Genomic DNA, 21,281 nt, shown 5'->3' on the forward strand with positions numbered 1-21,281 from the left:
CGAGGCAGAGAAAATCCCTGACCCCGCCGGGAATCGAACCCGGGAACCCGGGCGTGGGAAGCGAGAACGCTACCACACGACCACGAGATGCGCGTTATAAAATGGTTCAAATAGCTCTAAGCACTATGGGACTCAACATCTGAGGTCATCAGTCCCATAGATTTAGAACTACTTAAACCTAACGACATCACACACATCCATACCCGAGGCAGGATTCGAACATGCGACCGTAGCAGGCGCGCTGTCCCGTACTGAAGCGCCTAGAACCGCTCGGTCACAATTGCCGGCTGCTACCGTTGCAAACGTACACCGTGTGGATGTGATCATTAGAGAGGATCGGCGCATAACACTGCAGGAAATTGGCAGCACGGTGAACATTTCGTATGGCAGTGTGATCTACATTGTTCACTAGCACCTAGGATATCGTAAACTGTGTGCCAGATGGGTCCCATGGCTGCTCACGGACGTTCATAAGGGACAACGGGTCCAGCCGTCACATTTGTGGAACGGTACTCTGTGGAGGGCAACGAGTTTCTGCGGCGAATCATCACAGGGGACGAAATGTGTTTCCACCACTTCACCCCCGAAAGAAAGAGAACATCGGTGGAATGGATGCATACGACATTACCACATCGAAAGAAGGCCGAGGTCCAACATTCAGCAGGAAAGGTGACGCCGGCAGTTTTCACGTGAAATTTATGCCGAAAGGCACGACAATCAACTCCGCTTCGTATTGTCAAGCGTTGCACCGGTCGTGTTAGGCAATTAAAGAAAAGCGTCTGGGAACATTGAGCGCCGGTGTGATTTTGTTACACGATAACGCAACACCGCTCTCGTCGTGTGAAACGTCAGATTCGAGTGGGAGGAATGGCAATACAGTCCAGACCGAGCGCCATGCGATTCTCATGTGTTCGGTAAGATAAAAGAGGATCTCGTTTGACGATGATTCCTAAACGATGAGGTGGTGAAAGCAGCTGTATCCTGGTGGTTTCATAACGCAGGAGGTGATTTCCACGCATCGGGAATAGAGATGTCTCTTGGAGAAAATGTGATCTTACATTGTATGTCATAGCCGTGTTGCCTTCGTGTGTGGTTTAATAAATTGTCATAACTTTGGAAGTTTAACTTACTTTATGATTCGCCGTGGTGTTATACAGAAGTGATAAAAGGGGAAAAATGTATCAAATAGGACACTGTAACCTACGTTAATTCGGATGACAGACAAGCACGTTATCCATTGCGCAAAATAGACGCCGCGACCAAATGTTCGATAAACGTCTAGTGGCGTTGTCAGGGTTGTGAGTATATATTTCCGAAAAAGAGGGTAAGGCTTCTCGACGTTTTCTTCGGCGAGAATGCACAAATAGCGTTCGGACCGCTGCGGGAATCATGACGTGCTAGTACAAATTTGCAACTTTCGTGCGGCTAGCTGTCACTATTTTTCCCCACATCCTTTCCTTCTCCTACACTTCATATTTAAACGTTGTGATTACTGTAGCGATGAATGCGCACGATACAGTAAATTTCAGCGAAGTGTCGGTAAAAAAATAAAAGTGATGACAGTTTCGATTAGGAACGTTGCTAATGTACAAAATTACCAAGAATTACTTTTCTTCTTTTTTTTTAATGATATTGCTTCCAAACAAATTTATTAATTTATTGCACTGTATTATTAATTTTGCTACGAAATAGGGTGTTCAGTAACAACGCTGACTGTTTGAAATTTGGCTGAATGATAAAAAAACAAAAATCGATACGGCTCCTTATCAGAAAGTCTTAACGTATCTTCAGACGAATTAAAGGTGATCATTTTACACAAGCAATCTAGTTTCAGCGATATAATTTTGTTTGGTTTCAGGTCCTACTGAACTGAAAGAGTGCGGCTAAAGAAAATCGCTTCATTTTCCTACATGGAAAAGAAAGTGAGTTCGGCAGCATTTTCAATAGGCACCGAAACTGTGTTTGCATCCGTAAATATGCTAAAGTTTCTATATGAATAGTCCATCAATTTTGATAGCGTAGATGTAGTCGTGTAAGTTTTCACATATACCAAAATGCAGGGTGTATACCAGTTCTGTTGTACGGTGTGTGTGTGTGTGTGTGTGTGCGCGAGCGCGCATAGACCTGCGAGACACCTGTGAACCACCTGAGACACCTGCACGTGCGAACGCAACTCACCTGCAGTGCGCTGCCGGCGGCTCTGAATGTGAAAAGCATTGGACCTCGGTTGAAGTCACAATTGTGACTGAAGCTGGCATACTATTTAAATACTGCTAACTTCGAGCACAGTACGGACTTTTTTCGTATCTAGCCACCGCCGATGAAGATTTTAAAAATGGAGAACTTAAGTTTTTCAAACTTTTCTGTTTCCAGCAACGCAAATGTTGGTTACAGCTAAACATAAAAAAAATGTCCGATGTACAAGTCTTAGCCAGAGTTATGTCGAGCTACAGCAACGTATGTAATGTCGTCTTAATGTATCATAGCCTCTGCAGAGAGATTCTTGCATGTTTGAAAATGATCCCGCCACCTAATCCACTCTCTTATCCAAAAAGCGCTTCGACATCATCTCTCGCAGTTCTCTGAGACAGCTGCAGAAAGTGCTCGCGAGTAACTATCAGACGATAACTATCGTCCGAGTACTACCTGAGGGAAGCAAACTGTCTATAGCGCTTTCGTTTAGTTAAGTTGTGTCAAAAAAAAAAAAAATTACCGAGTAACTTACCTTCTACTTTTAGTGTCTCATTTCATAATCTAATTCCCTCAGAACGCCCTTATTCAGTTCTACATTCCATTAATCTTGTTTTACTTTCGTTGGCGTTCATGTTATAATCTTTCCATTACACTCTGTTGCACTTCCAAGTCACTTGACAGCTCTATGCAAACTCTGCTGCTCTCGGTCGTTAAGTGAAGGATGTCAGCCTCTGTGCCAGAATGCCATTACCTCTCACCACGGACAACGCAAGAGTTCACACTGTGTATTTCGGATTACTGAGTTCCCTGATTTCCGATTTGGTGTAGCTCCAAGTAACATTCCGTGATCAAAGTCTGTTAATTAACGTAGTGTGGCCATAATCACATCGGAAACCTTTTCGCAAGAATAACCTGATTACAAATGACAGCACCGCCAACGCATGGCTTTTTTTATACCAGGTGTACGCGATACCAGTGTCATTTCAGTGTGACCATAACAGTATCACGTGACTTTTGTCACTCCGGTGTATGTTCTACAGGGTGTTTCAAAAATGACCGGTATATTTGAAACGGCAATAAAAACTAAACGAGCAGCGATAGAAATACACCGTTTGTTGCAATATGCTTGGGACAACAGTACATTTTCAGGCGGACAAACATTCGAAATTACAGTAGTTACAATTTTCAACAACAGATGGCGCTGCAAGTGATGTGAAAGATATACAACGCCGTCTGTGGGTGCGCCATTCTGTACGTCGTCTTTCTGCTGTAAGCGTGTGCTGCTCACAACGTGCAAGTGTGCCGTAGACAACATGGTTTATTCTGTAGAACAGAGGATTTTTCTGGTGTTGGAATTCCACCGCCTAGAACACAGTGTTGTTGCAACAAGACGAAGTTTTCAACGGAGGTTTAATGTAACCAAAGGACCGAAAAGCGATACAATAAAGGATCTGTTTGAAAAATTTCAACGGACTGGGAACGTGACGGATGAACGTGCTGGAAAGGTAGGGCGACCGCGTACGGCAACCACAGAGGGCAACGCGCAGCTAGTGCAGCAGGTGATCCGACAGCGGCCTCGGGTTTCCGTTCACCGTGTTGCAGCTGCGGTCCAAATGACGCCAACGTCCACGTATCGTCTCGTGCGCCAGAGTTTACACCTCTATCCGTACAAAATTCAAACGCGGCAACCCCTCAGCGCCGCTACCATTGCTGCACGAGAGACATTCGCTAACGATATAGTGCACAGGATTGATGACGGCGATATGCATGTGGGCAGCATTTGGTTTACTGACGAAGCTTATTTTTCCCTGGACGGCTTCGTCAATAAACAGAACTGGCGCATATGGGGAACCGAAAAGCCCCAAGTTGCAGTCCCATCGTCCCTGCATCCTCAAAAAGTACTGGTCTGGGCCGCCATGTCTTCCAAAGGAATCATTGGCCCTTTTTTCAGATCCGAAACGATTACTGCATCACGCTATCTGGACATTCTTCGTGAATTTGTGGCGGTACAAACTGCCTTAGACGACACTGCGAACACCTCGTGGTTTATGCAAGATGGTGCCCGGCCACATCGCACGGCCGACGTCTTTAATTTCCTGAATGAATATTTCGATGATCGTGTGATTGCTTTGGGCTATCCGAAACATACAGGAGGCGGCGTGGATTGGCCTCCCTATTCGCCAGACATGAACCCCTGTGACTTCTTTCTGTGGGGACACTTGAAAGACCAGGTGTACCGCCAGAATCCAGAAACAATTGAACAGCTGAAGCAGTACATCTCATTTGCATGTAAAGCCATTCCGCCAGACACGTTGTCAAAGGTTTCGGTTAATTTCATTCAGAGACTACGCCATATTATTGCTACGCATGGTGGATATGTGGAAAATATCGTAGTATAGAGTTTCCCAGACCGCAGCGCCATCTGTTGTTGAAAATTGTAACTACTGTAATTTCGAAAGTTTGTCTGCCTGAAAATGTACTGTTGTCCCAAGGATATTGCAACAAACGGTGTATTTCTATCGCTGCTCGTTTAGTTTTTATTGCCGTTTCAAATATACCGGTCATTTTTGAAACACCCTGTATGATTGTGCAACAGTAATGAGAAGAAAAGCGCTTTGCAAGCAGTCTGGTTGAGTGCGGCAGTGCCGGAGCATCAGAAGCCACACAGACAGGAGCACCTGGCTGCCCGGCGCTTATCTTATCAAGAAACGCCCCGCGTGGCTGTAAACAGTGCTCAAGCACCGTGACCACCACGGCAGCACCAACTCAGCTCCATTTTCTCATTTCCTGTTAAATTTTTTACTGCTAGCCATTCACATTCCACAAACGTCAAATTGGCACGAAGCGTGTACTGCATGGGCAGGTACGCGCATCATTTACAAAATGGCTCAAATGGCTCTGAGCACTATGCGACTTAACTTCTGAGGTCATCAGTCGCCTATAACTTAGAACTAATTAAACCTAACTAACCTAAGGACATCACACACATCCAAGCCCGAGGCAGGATTCGAACCTGCGACCGTAGCGGTCGCTCGGCTCCAGACTGCAGCGCCTAGAACCGCACGGCCACTCCGGCCGGCGCATCATTTACATTCCAGCGTTATAGTGCAAAGTAAACAGGGGTATCTCCATCCAGGTTCTGTATACAGGGTGGTACATTGATCGTGACCGGGCCAAATATCTCACGAAATAAGCGTCAAACGAAAAAACTACAAAGGACGAAACTTGTCTATCTTGAAGGGGGAAACCAGATGGCGCTATGGTCGGTCCGCAAGATGGCGCTGCCATAGGTCAATCGGATATCAACTGCGTTTTTTTTAAAAATAGGAACCCCCATTTGTTATTACATATTCGTGTAGTACGTAAAGAAATATGAATGTTTTAGTTGGACCACTTTTTTCGCTTTGTGATAGATGGCGCTGTAATAGTCAGAAAAGTATAAGTACGTGGTATCACGTAACATTCCGCCAGTGCGGACGGTATTTGCTTCGTGATAAATTACGCGTGTTAAAATGGACCGTTTACCAATTGTCTTTAGATGTAGGTGATTTATCGTGTAACCGAAATTTAGCTGATTACTTTTAGTACTCTCGTGGATGACTTAACACTTTTCAATATTCATAGACAATCGCCATATTTCGCACCATGCAGATGTCGTATCTAAATCATTTCGCAGTTGATTTTCATCCTCTAGTGACTTTACGGTAAATAACAGCTCATCTGAAAACAATATAAGATGGGTGCTCAGATTGCCTCCTAAATCGTTTATATTGTTTAGGAACAGCAGAGAGCCTATAACACCTCTTTGGCGAACGCCAGATATTACTTCTGTTTTACTCAATCCCTTTCCGGCCATTACCACGAACTGCGACTTTTCTGACAGAAAATCACGAATCACTGCTGATACTCCATCGCTACGCAATGAGGTCTCTTGTTAGGACGATGTCGAAAGCCATCTGGAAACCAAGAAATATGGAATCAGTCAGAGATTCCCTGTCAGTTTCACCCTTCTCGTGTTTCACAAGAACGGTGTGTTCTGAATCCGTGCTGGCTGTGTATTAATAAATCGTTTTATTCCACGTAATTCATGATGTTCCAAAATCCTACTGCAAATCGACTTTACTGACATAGGTATCTAATTCATCGGATTAGTCTTATTTCCTTTGTTGGATACTGGTGTGACCTGTGCAACTTTTCAGTTTTGAGATTCGGTCTTTCGGCGAGCGAGCGGTTGCTTGTTTCCCGCGTGTTCCGCTGCTTGACGGTCTCTTAGCGCACCACCAAAGTAAATTCGCTTCCTCTCCGCTTCAGTGCTAGCAGTATAGAAAGCTTTCTTCTGTTGTTGATGTGTTGCGTTAGCGACTGAATGATCTGAAAATTATGTAATGTTGCCGATGAAAGAATATAGATGTCAGTTTTCTGGGATTCAAGAGATCGACAGCACAAATATCTAAGGAGAGGAAATAGTATTTTTTTAGAGAATGGCCAAAGCACTGAAATGTCATATTGGGGACACGAGATGTATGGATCAGGCGGGAATGAAATGAACAATCACTATATTTGTAATTCTTTTTATTTAAAAGGAAAAGGACAATAAATTTTCTTGAAAGTAATCGAGTGCGCATGTGGATGTAATGCGCAGAATACCGTTAACATGTGCGAAACATCTGATCATTCTCGTTGCTTATTATTAGTTCATGGATGATGTATTACTGTCATGGTAGAGGTTTACAACGGCAAACAAAAAATATTTCCGTGTGATCACGCTGTGCTGCCTTCAACGCACTTTATAAGACGAAGCAGAAGTCCACCGACAAACTCTCAGTAGCTGTTCGGTATATTGGGAGAAAAGTGTAGCTCATGTATAAAGGAAATCGCCACTTCATTTGTAGCGACCGATTCTTGAATACTGCTCGAGTGTTTGGGATCCCCTCCAGCTCGGGTTAAAAGAAAACAACGAAGCAATTTAGAGGCGTGCTGCTAATTTTGTTACCGCTAGGTTCGGTCAGCACGTGAGTATTACGGAAATGTTCCGCGAGCTCAAATAGAAATCCCAGGAAGGAAGACGACGTTAAGTTTCGCGAAACACTGTTGAGAAACAGAGAACTGACATTTGCAGCCGACTGCAGAACGAATCCACTGCCGTCAACGAACATTCCATGGAAGCACCATGAGTACAAGACATGAGAAATTGGGTCTGGTACGGAGACTTATAGACAGTCGTTTTTCTCTCGCTCCATTTGCGACTGGAACAGGAAGGAAACGACCAGTAGTGGTACAAGGTACCCGCCTCCACGCACCTTGTGGTGGTTAATGAAGACTGGCTGTAAATGTACACTGGAGAGCTAAAGAAACTGGTACACCTGGCTAATGTCGTGTAAGGCCTCCGCGACACGCAGAAGTGCCGCAATACGACGTGGCATGGACTCGGTAGTCGAGCTGGAGGGATTGTGAGGGAGTGGAGATCTCTTCTGAACAGTACGTTGCAAGGCATCCCAGATATGCTCAATAATGTTCATGTCTCCGAAGTTTGGTGGCCATCGGAAGCGTTTAAACTCAGAAGAGTGTTCCTGGAGCCATTCTGTAGCAACTGTGGACGTGTGCGGTGTCATATTGTCCTGCTGGAATTGCCCAAGTCCGTCGGAATGTACAATGCACACGAATGGATGCAGGTGATCAGACAGGATCCTTACGTACGTGTCGCCTGTCAGAGTCGTATCTACACATATCGGAGGTCTCATACCACTCCGACTGCACACGCCCCACACCATTACAGAGCCTCCACCAGCTTGAACTGTCCACTGTTGACATGCAGGGTCCATGGAGTCATGAGGTTGTCTCCATACCCGTACACGTCCATCCGCTCGATACAATTTGAAACGAGTCCAGTATGGGTGTTGGCCGCGCGCGATAAGCCGAGCGGTCTGAGGCGCTGCAGTCATGGACTGTGCGGCTGGTCCCGGCGGAGGTTCGAGTCCTCCCTCGGGCATGGGTGTGTGTGTGTTTGTCCTTAGGATAATTTAGGTTAACTAGTGTGTAAGCTTACGGACTAATGACCTTAGCAGTTAAGTCCCATAAGATTTCACACACATTTGAACATTTTGAGTATGGGTGTTGACGGGCCCAGGCGAGGTGTAAAGCTTTGTGTCGTGCAGTCATCAAGGGTACACGAGTGAACCTTCGACTCCGAAAGCCCGTGTCCGTGATGTTTCGTTGAATGGTTCGCACGCTGACTTTTGTTGATGGCCCAGCATTGAAATCTGCAGCAATTTGCGGAAAGGTTGCACTTCTGTCACGTTGGACGTTAGTCTTTAGTCGTCGTCGGTCCCGTTCTTGCAGGATCTTTTTCCAGCCTCAGCGATGTCGAAGATTTGATGTTTTACCGGATTCCTGATATTCACGGTACACTCGTAAAACGAGCGTACTTCATCGCTACCCCGGAGATGCTGTGTCCCACCGCTCGTGCGCCGGCTCTAACGTCACGTTCAAACTCATCTAAATCTGCCTTTGTAGCAGCAGTAACCGAACTAACAACTACGCCAAACACTTGTCTTGCATAGGCGTTGCCGAGCGCAGCGCCGTATTCTGCCTGTTGCATATCTCTGTATTTGAATACGCATGCCTATATCAGTTTCTTTGACGCTTTAGTATAGATTGGTCTACTACATACCAATACGTTCAGAAGAGACATACTAAAACCTATATTTTTTTGGACCTTACAAATGTCTCTTTTGCTTTTGTTGTTGGCAACCGAAATTTCATGCCTTCTTTACATCTCCCACTGCCATTGATTTTGCTCCTAAAATGGCAAAACTCTATTTCTAGTGCTGCATTTCCCAGTCTAATTGCCTCGGCTTCACCTGATTTACTTCGACGACGCACCGTTACATTTATTTTACCTATTGATGACCGTTTCGTAACCTGTTTTCAAAACATTGTTTGTTCCGTTCAACTGATCTTGCAAGTCTATTGCCGAATTACGCCATCATTATACCGAATTTTTTGTTTCTACCCCCTGAACTTTTATTTCCTTTCCATATTTGTTTTTAGTTCTCATTACTATTTGCTCACTGTAAAACTAGAATGATGTGAGGGGGAGGGGTGGCGATATGCAAGAACCCTGTCATTTTATTCGATTCCTATTACTTCTGCCTGGTGTCTGCGCAAGCTATAGGATAAGAAGCGCTCTTTACAAGTGCTCACGTTTAATTGTAAATGTGTGTGTCCGTTAGCTAGTAAGCTGCTACGAGCCACTTGTAGAAGCTACTTCTGCAAGTCTGTAAGTCCTTTGACGTGGAAACGCCTCTAGCAATTTGACTTCCCCTAGTTTTGGCAACTTCCAGAAGTATCTTCCACAAGTTAGTGAAAACAGTTTGTTACAACTTGCTGCGTTTACTTTCCGAACTCGGCTGTTACTGAAGTTTCTCTCGAACTTGCAGAAGTTTTGTGCGTTCAATACCGAACCAGTGAAAGAATGCAATTCTTAATTCAGAAAGTAGAGTGCTTTCCAGTGTTCTGGGATACGAAGCAGGTCGATTTTAAGAATGGTGCTGTCAGGCAGGACACGCTGGAAAATGCTGCACCAGATTCTGAGGCAACAAATCCCGAAATACGCAAAAAAAAGGAAAAAAATCCCGAACTGAGCTCTCTTTTCTTGAAACTTTAAGATGTATACCTCTATACCCACTTCTTCATCCAAACACTTATTTCCATTAAATATCATTAAATTTATTAGTTTTTTTTTAAATTTCTATTAAATTTGGTTTTGCGTAATAGTGTTTCATTGATAATAATAATAATAATAATAATAATAATAATAATAATAATAATAATAATAATGCGACAACAGTGACAGATAATCTGGTTTCTAGGCACGATATTGGAAACTTCCACCTGACTATCTCACGATGGAGCTCTATAGTGAGAACGCTTCGATAAGCACTTACTTCATGAAATGTAATGAGGTCTGCAGATAAGTTACTTCATTGGTGTATTCGCAGGGTTACGTTACGTGGAAATGAAAGCGATGCATTATCAACTCATTAATGTTGCAAAATTCGTCAATGACAATTATTAAAAACGACAACGTGCTGCAGGAAATGCATTTTTCGAACGTGACAAAAGACACCGGCTTCCCAAGCGACTTGCAGAAGTAAATTTGCGCAGGAATTTGTTCTAATATAAACATCTTAACAAGTACTCGTAAAAGTTAACTGCTACTGGATACTACATGCTTCGTGCGCTAGGTGAGTTACGAAAAGCACAGTTAAGAAAAGAAGAAATGCTTGGGTGAAATAGTGGTTACAGAGGCGTACACATTTAAGTTATCAAAAGACACTATTGAACGAAGTAAAATCAGAGAACTTTGCTCGGATTAAAAACTTTCCGACAGCAACATATGTAAGTTTCGAACATCTCTTTTCTGTTGTACAGTCAAATATTCGAAAATAGGATACAAAAATGCGGCAAACTATATCACCGATCTTTTAATTACTCTTCGATTTTTGCAAACAGCATTTGTTAGTTTTATTATAAATGTAATGTATTTATGTTTCTGCAAATATGAAAATATCGGTAGAATTTAAAGACATCTGTACTGTCATTCAACTTTCCTTTCTGTTAGTACAAAGTAATCGGTAAATATGTTTCACACTATCTTGTCGGCGGTGGACAGTTATATTTCCTTAGCGGTCTACTTAACTGGGAGTGCTTCACATGAAAGAACGTACAGAAGTCGCTTAGGCATGCGATTAGCAGAACTTTACTTGCTAGTGGATACACGCTCTTAATTTAGCAAGTACTAATGAAACTTTTAATGCGATATACGGAATACCATTAATGCGAAAAAAAAAAGCTACTTGTATTCCCGCGCGCGTTTTGGATTGGTCGGATGGTGCACCAATGACAGACGGCTGACGCTGCTTTTGTGACGTGTGCAGCGCGGCGGGGTTGTACTCTGGCACCTTGCCCCCACCTCCCACCACCGACACCCCTTCCCCTCGTCTGGCTGTCCCGCCTGCAGCCCTGCTATTCAGACTTTGCGGCGGGAGTTGTGCAAGGACCCTGGGCGTGCAAGTGTGTGTGCGTGTGTGACTGTGTGTGAGTGCATGCGTGCAACGTGCTCAGAAGAGAGAACGGGACGCAGGGCCGTCGCTCCAAGGAATAGTCATCGCCACCGAAACGGTCCAGGTGCGTTTTGGGCTACCTTCCCTACTAGAACGCTGCGTTGGCCCAGTGCCGCGGCACTCCAAAGCACACAAGCCAGCGCAGCGCGAGTTTCTCGGTTGTGCGGTCGGTCTGCGCCTTCCATGCTCTTTGTTTCCGGCGTTGCCGGCGCCACGCCATTCGCTAAGTGCCTTCCGTCCTGTGTTGCTGCCGGCTATAGGTTATATTTTTCGCCGTTTCTACACGTCGACAGCACCACTTAGTTTTTGTACGAGCATTCTTAGGGGATGTAAATTTCCAGTAAAGTGTTCACTTGTTGGGTGCTGTGTTAGTTTTTGTACATCACTGTGCGTATGGGTGCCAGGCTCTTTCTTTATCTCGCCGTGGTGCCTGCTGCTTTTTTATGTTTTTCTCTTCGGACCTCTTTGGAGGGCGATGACGAAACGGGATGTGGAATTCGTTCTCACGGTAACTAAGAGGACTAAGTTGTTTATGCATGTTATCGTGTGGTAACTGCCAAGATTTTTTACAGGCATTTGTGTAGTTGCATGTTGGTGTAAGATTGTCACGTGGCCATCTAGCGTTCAGCAGACCACTGGCGTGTTTCAGGAAATGTTGAAAGCTTTGCCTCGTTTTGCAAATGATGCTGTATTATATCTCTTGGACATTTGCCTCCGCCAACTGAATGGAAACACTTCACTTTACATAAATTTCAGTGCCTGGAGATCTGGTATCGGGAAAGAATTCCGTTACGTAAAGGGCGTGACCTTGATGCTGTTGCTTTAGAACATAAAACGCTGATTCAGAAGGACATGTGTCTTTTGTCACGTTCGAAAAATGCATTTCCTGCAGCACGTTGTCGTTTTTAATAATTGTCATTGACGTATTTTGCAGCATTAATGAGTTGATAATGCATCTCTTTCATTGCCACGTAACGTAACCCTGCGAATTCACCAATGAAGTAACTTATCTGCAGACCTCATTACATTTCATGATTTTTCTCTTGCAGCCTGCAATAGTTATACGATGTAAAAGTACAGCCGACACGGTTTATGAAGCATCGTTTATATATATTTATATGCACCATGGTAGTCGAAGCAAGAGGCAATGCCTCGGGTGGTGCAAGGTATACAATGTGCCGGTAGTCAGGGTATGGGCGGGGCTTTGAATGGATTCGGCATCTTTTGGAATTCAACTAGAGGTCAAGGAACTCGTCGCCGTTACGTAACAGGAAGTTGGCATGCCGGTTCATCAGTCCTCACTTTGCCCTAGTGTCCCTTAATTGCTTTTCATACTGGCATCGTGCATGGGTTGTACCGGGGGCTGTCCTATTCATTCATCCACACTATCAGTTAAATACATCAATAAAACATAAGTTATGGAACGTGCATGCTTATACTTATGTCTACAGAATTCCAAAACTTGTCAGCTCTCCATTAAATTTTGCTGGCTCTCATTAGTCTGAAAGAATGACATCAGCGTACCATCCTTTGTGGTGACATTCAGAAATGTTCTCGTTTTCCATCGCAGATCTCAGGCGTACAGTTTTCCTATAGAAAACATTTAGCAAGAGAAGACATTGACTGCAGGGAAGCGACTGTCAGTCCTAAGTTTTTGAAAACAGCGGCGAGTCTCACTTATTGTAACGGGATGACATGTATTTTTAGTTAGCAGCACTTTTTTTACCAGCCCTTTATTTCGCTTTTTAAATAGCCCTTTCCTGGTAGTATACGTTTAAGAGATATACATTAACTGCCTTTTCAGTTCTATGGATTTTGATAATTCTTTAATTGCCCGTGGGTAATTGTGGCTCTATTATCACAAATCTGTTACTTAATAATCACTGGCATTCTTGATATGGGTACTTTAAAATGTTCCCAGAACCTCGCTGTGGTTAAGAAGTTTTACTTCCTTCTGCTTTGATGAATGACAATGACACTTCATGTCCACCCCCATAGAATTATTTCTTATGATCTGTGAGTGATAACGAATTCTAAATTAATTCTATCCGTAAAACTTCAAACTAGCCTCTAGGATTGGTAGAAATTAAAATCTTATTTTTCTGATGAAGGAGATGGGCAGAAAATGACTTTCTTGAATGCTGCTAAATTTGTATCACATTACACTCCTAATAGCATTCAACCTGTGTGTGTGTGTGTGTGTGTGTGTGTGTGTGTGTTTTGAAATGGGGTAGGTTGATTTATTGGAAGTGTTCTCTTGCTTTGTATGTGCTATTATGGTGGTGAGATGAGACACACTTGTAGTATTTTTGAGGAAAAAAGGCAAATTTTACACTGTTGTGGGAGACCAATGATCAGTCTCTGTTTACCTGAGGCATGACAATAAGAATAGATGTAGGTGCTATAAAAATACTTGCTTCTGTGTACTGCTGCAGTTAGTATGTAGTGTTTCAATAAAATTCTGTTGGGCAATTGTTGTTGCTGTGTACAATGCTAGACAACCAGTTTCAGTAAGTTATCCATTTCATATTGAGCTGTTGCCAAAATCTTGCAGTGCTGCAGTATCAAAAAATTACTGCAAAGTCTTTTGAACATGGAGTCTTTGATTTCTTATGTCTGTGAATGCTTAACTGTGCACTACCTTGTTAAGTCATTTTGATTGGATTCTAAGGTGAAGTGATTTATTGGAGATCACAAAATCTAATGTTTGTAGTGATAAAGAATGATCAGTAAAATATGCTTGTATGGTCTGTTGGTTGCAGTTTTGCTTATCACTTGACTTACATCACAATTATTTTGAGTTCTGTACAGTAACTTGAGAGCAGACTTTGAGGCCATCAACCACAAACTGCCAAATATGTGTGACTTGTATGTTGAGTAGCTCAGCACAGCAGGTAGGCTACAGTGTAGTACTGTACTCCCCAGCCCACTGTGTACTGATCTGACTTACACCATAGGTGGAAGTCTCAGATTTGCAAGGCGATTGCTTGGTTGTGAGTTGAAGCAACCAATAAATGTGAACATGGGGTAAAGATCGTGGTAACAGATTGATTTGTAGCGTAGCCTGATGCCTGCGTTCTCACCGTATTAAATGCATTTTTTGTTATAAAAGCTAAAATTCCAGGGTAAACATAAACCTAAATTTTGTAACAAACAAGCCTTTGGTGAATGTTTTCTCTTATCTCTACCTCTCACACAGCCTAGATAGTCTCATGCCTGCAGTATTGAGGTATAGCTGATGTATGTCATTTACAAACGGATAAATCATTCATACACTATAACATGCAGATGTTTACACAAAGGTGATAATTATATTAATATATAAAACTGAATGGAAAAGACCAATTGTCTGCAATAGCTGTATTTATTGCATTAAAAACTCACAACCAGTTCCACAGCTTTTAACTTGCATCTTCTGGTGTGTATACAGAAATTATTATAAATTAATATTTTGAATGTAGTTTTACACATCGCTCGACTAAAGTCATAATTATTTTTAAGTGTGTGTTAATTTCTGTGCAATAACTTAAGAAAAGATTCTTGAATTAGGCTGGTGTGTGAGAAACACATGTAAGCATGTCAGCTTCTGGCAAGTTCAACTGACAGCATAATCTTCTTCCTTTCAATAAGTGGTGGGTGCAAAACATTAACAATAATTTTATTCAGTGTGGTTTTACACATTAATTTTATTAGTTTTCATAATTAACTGCATTTATTTTTATTCTCCAGTCACTCCAGGACCCAATATTTTCCTGGATAACACTTACCAGGGACATTGTCCGTTAATTGACATGGGCCCATTGGAACATGTTTTAATCAGTCAAGTGATGGCAGTTCATCAACGTATTAACACACACCAGTCCTGTTCGTGTCATTTGTTTCATGTTAAATGGGACAGCTCCAATCTCTCTTCTATTTTAGTCACTTTCAGATTCCTAATTCCATTCCTTTGTGTTTATAGACTGGACATCACTGATGATGGTTTTTACCAGTTGAAGGCTGAGAACTTTGCAGCCACGCTAGTTGTTACTCTGTGGCATTCTGTGATTGCTCCCTATACCTTGTGACAGCATTATAAGTAACCATCTTTTGGTATGAAATTATGAACCTTATTTATTATAAATGAATAGGTCTGTTCTTGGCTGTGCATATGTGATCCACACCTGTAGTTTCTTAACCAGATGCATAATAATTTCTTCCTTATTTACATCTGTTCAATCAGCACTTTGAAAAGATTGTGGATAACTTTCTTTCCCCATTATTAAGGTATTAATTTATAAAATTTCTGTACAGACATATACACCAGAAGATGCAAGTTAAAAGTTGCGAAACCAGGTGTGAGTGTCTCTAATTGACTTCAACAAATACACCTATTGTGGAATATTGGACTTCTCATTCAGTTTTATATTTAAGTTTTCTCACCTGCATTACTCTGCACGAATGGTTGATCAATCATGTATAATTACTTTAGCTGTGGTTGCCTTAGCTTTAAAATTGTCTGTATACCTTTACTCATGTTTACCCACTCTGCCCAAAAGATCAACCCAGACCATTGCGTGCACTAAAGTGTTGTGAGGTTGGCACGTGTGGTTCTGTTTCTTGCGTAAACTGATAACTAGATACAAGCCAGTCTCTTTGTGAAGCCTCTGTACATTGTCTTCGTAGTTATTTTAGTTTCTATATAGATTATAACATTGACCACTGTATTAAAATTGGCTCCTGCCCTTAATTATTTTATAATCTACTTTTACCCACGTGTTTCCTGTAATGCTCCCAAAAATGGTGGTGCTTGCACCCATGTTAAGGTTGCTATGTAGCCTCAGTTATTCCTTGCCACAATTTTTGCTCTGTCTTGTAGTTTTTTCAAGGTGCTTTATAAATTTTTTGAACATTGTTCTTTCAATTCTGTTCTTGCAAATATTTTGCCAAGTTTTGCATTTGCATCTCACACTGTGTGGAATCTGCCCTTGAAGGTATAGCAGAACTATGAAATTTCGTAAGTTCACAAGTGCAGGAAGGAAGTAGCTTTTATAATTTGTATAGGTTAAGATATACCTTCTCAGAAGTCCATACTCTGTTTATCCCTAGGGCAAAGATTTATTAGGTTTACAGCATTGACATTGTTTACATCATGGAACAGTAGACTTATATGTGATAACTTTCATTTTATGTGTCACACAACTATTGAAACAAGTATTAAGAATTGTTAGTCTTTAATGCTAAAAAGAATTAATTATAAAACTGAGAATTAGTATTTGTGTTGCTAGTGAAAATTTCGATAAAAAAAAAGAAAGCCTTCTCAATTCCTCACCCTTTGTCTTGAAGCTGTAGTATAGAGGAACCATTGTGCGCAAATATGCACATCAGAATGGTTATTGTAATTTAATGGAAATTGTGAGAATGCCTTGTAGCCCTTCGGGTTAGCCCAATGACACTTCCATTGAATCCATTAGTGTAACAAAAAGACTAAGCATGTATAACATTGTCCAACCACACATGTTTTAATCGTCTAGTATCGAGGCTCACGGAGGAATAAAGGGATTTTTTGTGGGGATGTTCGTGTTATTTACAGCTTCTAATGTATTGAAATTACTTTAAAATGAAATACCAAAATAATAGAAACAGGTGTGCAACAGTCAAAGTGCACTTATATGGTGTCTCGTGACCATTGGATCACATGCCAATGCTGTGAACAACCCTTACCATTAAATTGATAGGAACTGATTACGACAAACTGTGAGTCAGGTGTTGGCAGTCACCCAGAATGCAGTTTTGTAAATAAAGTTCTGTTGGTTCAAAATTTTACCACGTTGTTTTAATTTTCATCAAAATTGGTAAGACATACCAAAAATGAGTTTATTGACTGTGAGACCCTGCCTGGGATTGTTCATGTGCTTAGTGCAACTCTTCCTATTTGATGCCATTTTGGAGACGTGCTTTGATGAAGATGAGATGAAATGTTTCGGACAACACAGACGCCTAATCACAAGTGAAGAGATCCCCAAGCCAGCTGTGACTTTAACCCAGGACCCCATGAACAAGGCAGTGAGCCTAATCACTGAATTGTGAGCCACGGGCATGATACATATAAGTATGTTATTGCTATGATGAACATATATTTTGGGCTAAGCTGGACACAAATGTATCACGGCAATTGAATTTTTGTGTTAAGATTAGTTGGCTTCACCAAGTCTCGGCAAAATTATCGCATTCCGCCCCAAGCTAGTCCTCGGGTATGCTACAGATCAGTGTGTCGGCACACTTAGTTTCTTTTCCCACTGGTGTCGAAAAGAAGTGGAATTAATTTGTATCTTAGATTTGTGGTTCTCATTAGCTGATGTATACTACCATCTAATTGGGAACAATTGACATCAAAGGATTTCCAATATTGGCAAATGAGACAAGAGCAGCGCACTTTGGTCTTGTATCACAGAATGCACAAAATTAAAAAAAAAAATATTGACACATTTATTGGCTTCTCTTACTCTAAACCAAACTCTTTATCTTTAAGCCTTATTGAGACGACGTGCTACATAGTCACCACAACCTCCGTTTAAAAAATTCGTGCCAACAGTGGTGTCATTGGTCAAAACATAACTGAGATATAGCAAAGCCCAGATCACTCGAGAGTGTCGAATTCTTTGGGACATTTGTGTAGCTGGGTAAAGAATGAGCCCAATTCTGGGATAGGGTAGTTGTTGTATTTTATGTACTTAATTTGTTCAGAGAGTCAGTTGAAGGTAGACAGTTTGGTATGCAATTTGCTTTCAGCAATGTATTACAGTTTAGCCCCATCTATATTCTTGAGTTTTCTGCCCCAAAATCTCTGTATTCCCCTGTCTTGTCAGTTTGGCCCGCGAGCATATTCTCGTATTTCTCTTAATCGTTTAAAACCAAATATATGGAATTCCAAATGTGCAAAAGTAATTTACAGATTAATGGGCAGTCACTAGATTGTTTTCATTGTGTTTGCCTGCAGTACATCTGAATATTCTTTAGTGTGCATTATGAATATTGTAAAAAATTGAGTGAACATCTTGCAGAACCCTCTTAAGGTAGACAGGTATTCTTACACTCTTGTGCCATTAGCTATGCTCCATCTTGGTCAGTGAGAAGGGTTAACTCAGATGAACTCTAAAATTAACAACCACAGTATTAGTTGTAAACATATCAGGCAATGAAAACTCCAGGATAGAGTAATAGCAGATGCATTAAGTGATATATGTGGGCACTGGTAAACTGTGTTGCAAATAGGATTTGTACTAACTGAAGTAATGCTTGAAGCTGAAGTTTTACTGCACCAATAGCAAGAATGTAGTAGTTGGTAAACTTTTCTCTTTCCATGATTTGTGGGGGTGTTAGTCAGAAATTGTTTCAGAAAGGTTTGAAATTTATATATAAATGTTTGTTTGATGCCACTCGGTAGAGAGAGAGTGTTTCTAGCAATATTTGACTTAAGTCTTTAATGTAAGGATACCTCTTAATTAGTAGATTGACGGTACTTTAAATTTTCGAAATTTCGTCAGCTATTATATGATACATTGAAAAAATTGTAGTTGCTCATGAAAGCTGTTTGAGAGAAAGCTTGCAACTGGGAATTTGCATCATTTTAGCCATTTCGTAATATAGATGGTTGTTCACCAAATAGAGGGGCATTGAATGGCAGACGGGCACATCTGTAAGTTGACTTTTGGGTATTATTAAGTTATCAAACTCCTTTATCAGTGTAGAAAAAACAGACAGTGAGAGGGAGGAGGGATGGAGTATACATTAATCAACAAAACAATTGTTACGAAAATGATTTCTCCATCCCATAAGAGCTCGCGGAGTTACCTCTTTGTCGTATCAGACTGCTAACAGCTTGTACCGAGAAATATTATGTAGATGGAATGTTTTTAATGCTTACTGTTTCTGTTCTAAGAAAAATATTACTATAATTTTTGAAAGAATATTGATCGAGAAAGACTCTCTAATTCTGGTTCTGGCTACACGAGGATTCCTGTTGGTGTGGAAGATATTATTTTGTATCAAAAATGGTGCAAACACCAACTGCATTCCTGTTGGGAGGATGCAGAAAATTTTTAAACCTCGTGGCTGTAGACGAAACGTGAGGAATTGATGAATAGTTAACGGACAGAATTTAGAACGGCATAATTGGAGATACATGAACCTTGTGGTTGTATTCACAAGTAAAAACCTTTATATGCAGGATTGCGGAAAACTGTGCATACTAAATTCTTTTAATAAAATTGGGAACAAAATTCTGAACAGTTTGTGTTAGGATGTTGAAACTGCACTGCTGGCTGTGGGGCATGATGGAAATGAGTATTTTTTGGTTTAGTGCCGAAGCCCACTTTCACCTGGATGGGTTTGTCAGTAAGCAAAATTGGTGCATTAGGGGGACTGAGAATCCCTATTTCGTGATTAAGAAGTCTCTTCACCCTAAACGGGTGACTGTGGTGTGCAATGTCCAGCCACCGAATAATCGGTGTGATGTAGTCCTCGATAACACGGACACTACCAAACGGCACATGAAGGTTTTGGAAGACGATTATCCAAATTGACCTTAATTTCGACAAGATGCGGTTCGTGACAGACGGAGCTCAACCCCATCGAAGCAGGAGAGTGTTTGGTGTCCTGGAGGAGAACTTTGGAAACTGCATTCTGACTCTTGGGTACCCAGAGGCCACTGGCAAGGGCCTCGATTGGCCACCCTATTCTCCGGCTGTGTAAACACGACTCGTTTTTGTGGGGCTATGTTAAAGACAAGGTGTACAGTAATAACCGTTGGCAAGTTGAAAACGACCACTCTTGAGGTCGTAGAGTGCATCAATATTGAGACACTTCGGCAGGTCGTGGAGAATGTCACTATTCGTCTGTGCCACATCGTTGCCTATGATGACTGGCATATCGAGTGTGTCGTAACATAAGTATGAATATCTTTAGTGACATCTAAATGTTTATAACCGATTTACATGTTCTTCGTATAGTTAGTCACCCTGTGTGAGGCTCCATTAGTATCAGTTGAGTTCAGTGGAAGTGAGAAAGGCAGTATTTGTTTAATAAAAGCTGTATAAAGGGAGCTACATCCATTTTGCAGCACACATCAAATTTCTCATAGGACCTTTCGGGATGTTGCTAATTGGTCACTCGTGTGTGTTGCAGTGTTGGTAAGGTAGTGGTGAGCAACCTGCCCGGCCACCTGTGCCTCGAGGACGTGGAGCCTCTGCTCGTGCCTTTTGGAAACGTCCAGCAGCTGGAGAAGGTGGGCACCTCGAGGGATGGTACGACATTCTCCGTGCACGTCACCTACGACACCCACGAGCAAGCCCAGGGGTGAGGATGTGTGCCACTTGCAACATTTCTTTGCAAAATATGTGTATATTTCTACTTTTTTGTTGTTCGCAGGTCCACAATTTACCGATTTCTGTTCGGCGATTCCTTTGGAAGGGAGTCTTTTCCCGAGTCTTATCACGTTATCGTACAATTCGGGCTTTCGCAAGGTCGTTGTTGTTTCTGTTTTGCATTAGGATGTAGCCTGGTGCATGTTTTTCTGCCTCGTGATTCATCTTCCAGTGCTGGAGACTTTCAATAAAGGGGACTGAGGCCACAGTGTACCTCTTTCTGACAAGTTAGAGGTGATGCTGTGTAATCAGACTTCAAATGTCACATTCCCCTGACCCATGGTTTCCTTCTCAGTCGTGAAGAACTGCATGTTCGTGATGCATGTGGTGTGCCGATTATGGCTCACTACATTTTAGCTGACTGCATTTTATATAATAAGAGGGTTCAGTGTGGTTAAAAACATATCTGCCCTCAATTTTAGGTGATAATGAGCTGAATGTGACGTGTGTTTCACAATTTTGTTTTTTGTCTTCTCTTCTACCTAAGCTCTCAGGTCGAAGCTTTTAACATGTTATAGAACGACTGGCTCATCCAGTTTCTGTCTTTACGACCCACCGA

At 41.9% G+C, this 21,281-nt stretch overlaps 1 protein-coding gene across 3 annotated transcripts in view; it reads left to right on the top strand.

Moving 5' to 3' along the window:
- Positions 1-21,281, top strand: part of LOC126213235 (insulin-like growth factor 2 mRNA-binding protein 1) — a 920,751-nt gene that overhangs the window by 835,340 nt on the left and 64,130 nt on the right. For 2 of the 3 annotated variants that reach the window (XM_049940885.1, XM_049940886.1), the window contains one exon: positions 20,484-20,654. In XM_049940885.1, the coding sequence (XP_049796842.1) occupies positions 20,484-20,654 (171 nt within the window). Of the gene's footprint in view, positions 1-11,531; positions 11,827-20,483; positions 20,655-21,281 lie in introns of those variants that run through there. The other variant, XM_049940887.1, reaches the window with a different exon arrangement.

This window comes from Schistocerca nitens, chromosome 11, assembly GCF_023898315.1.
Source record: "Schistocerca nitens isolate TAMUIC-IGC-003100 chromosome 11, iqSchNite1.1, whole genome shotgun sequence".
In the NCBI taxonomy this organism is placed as follows: domain Eukaryota; kingdom Metazoa; phylum Arthropoda; class Insecta; order Orthoptera; family Acrididae; genus Schistocerca; species Schistocerca nitens.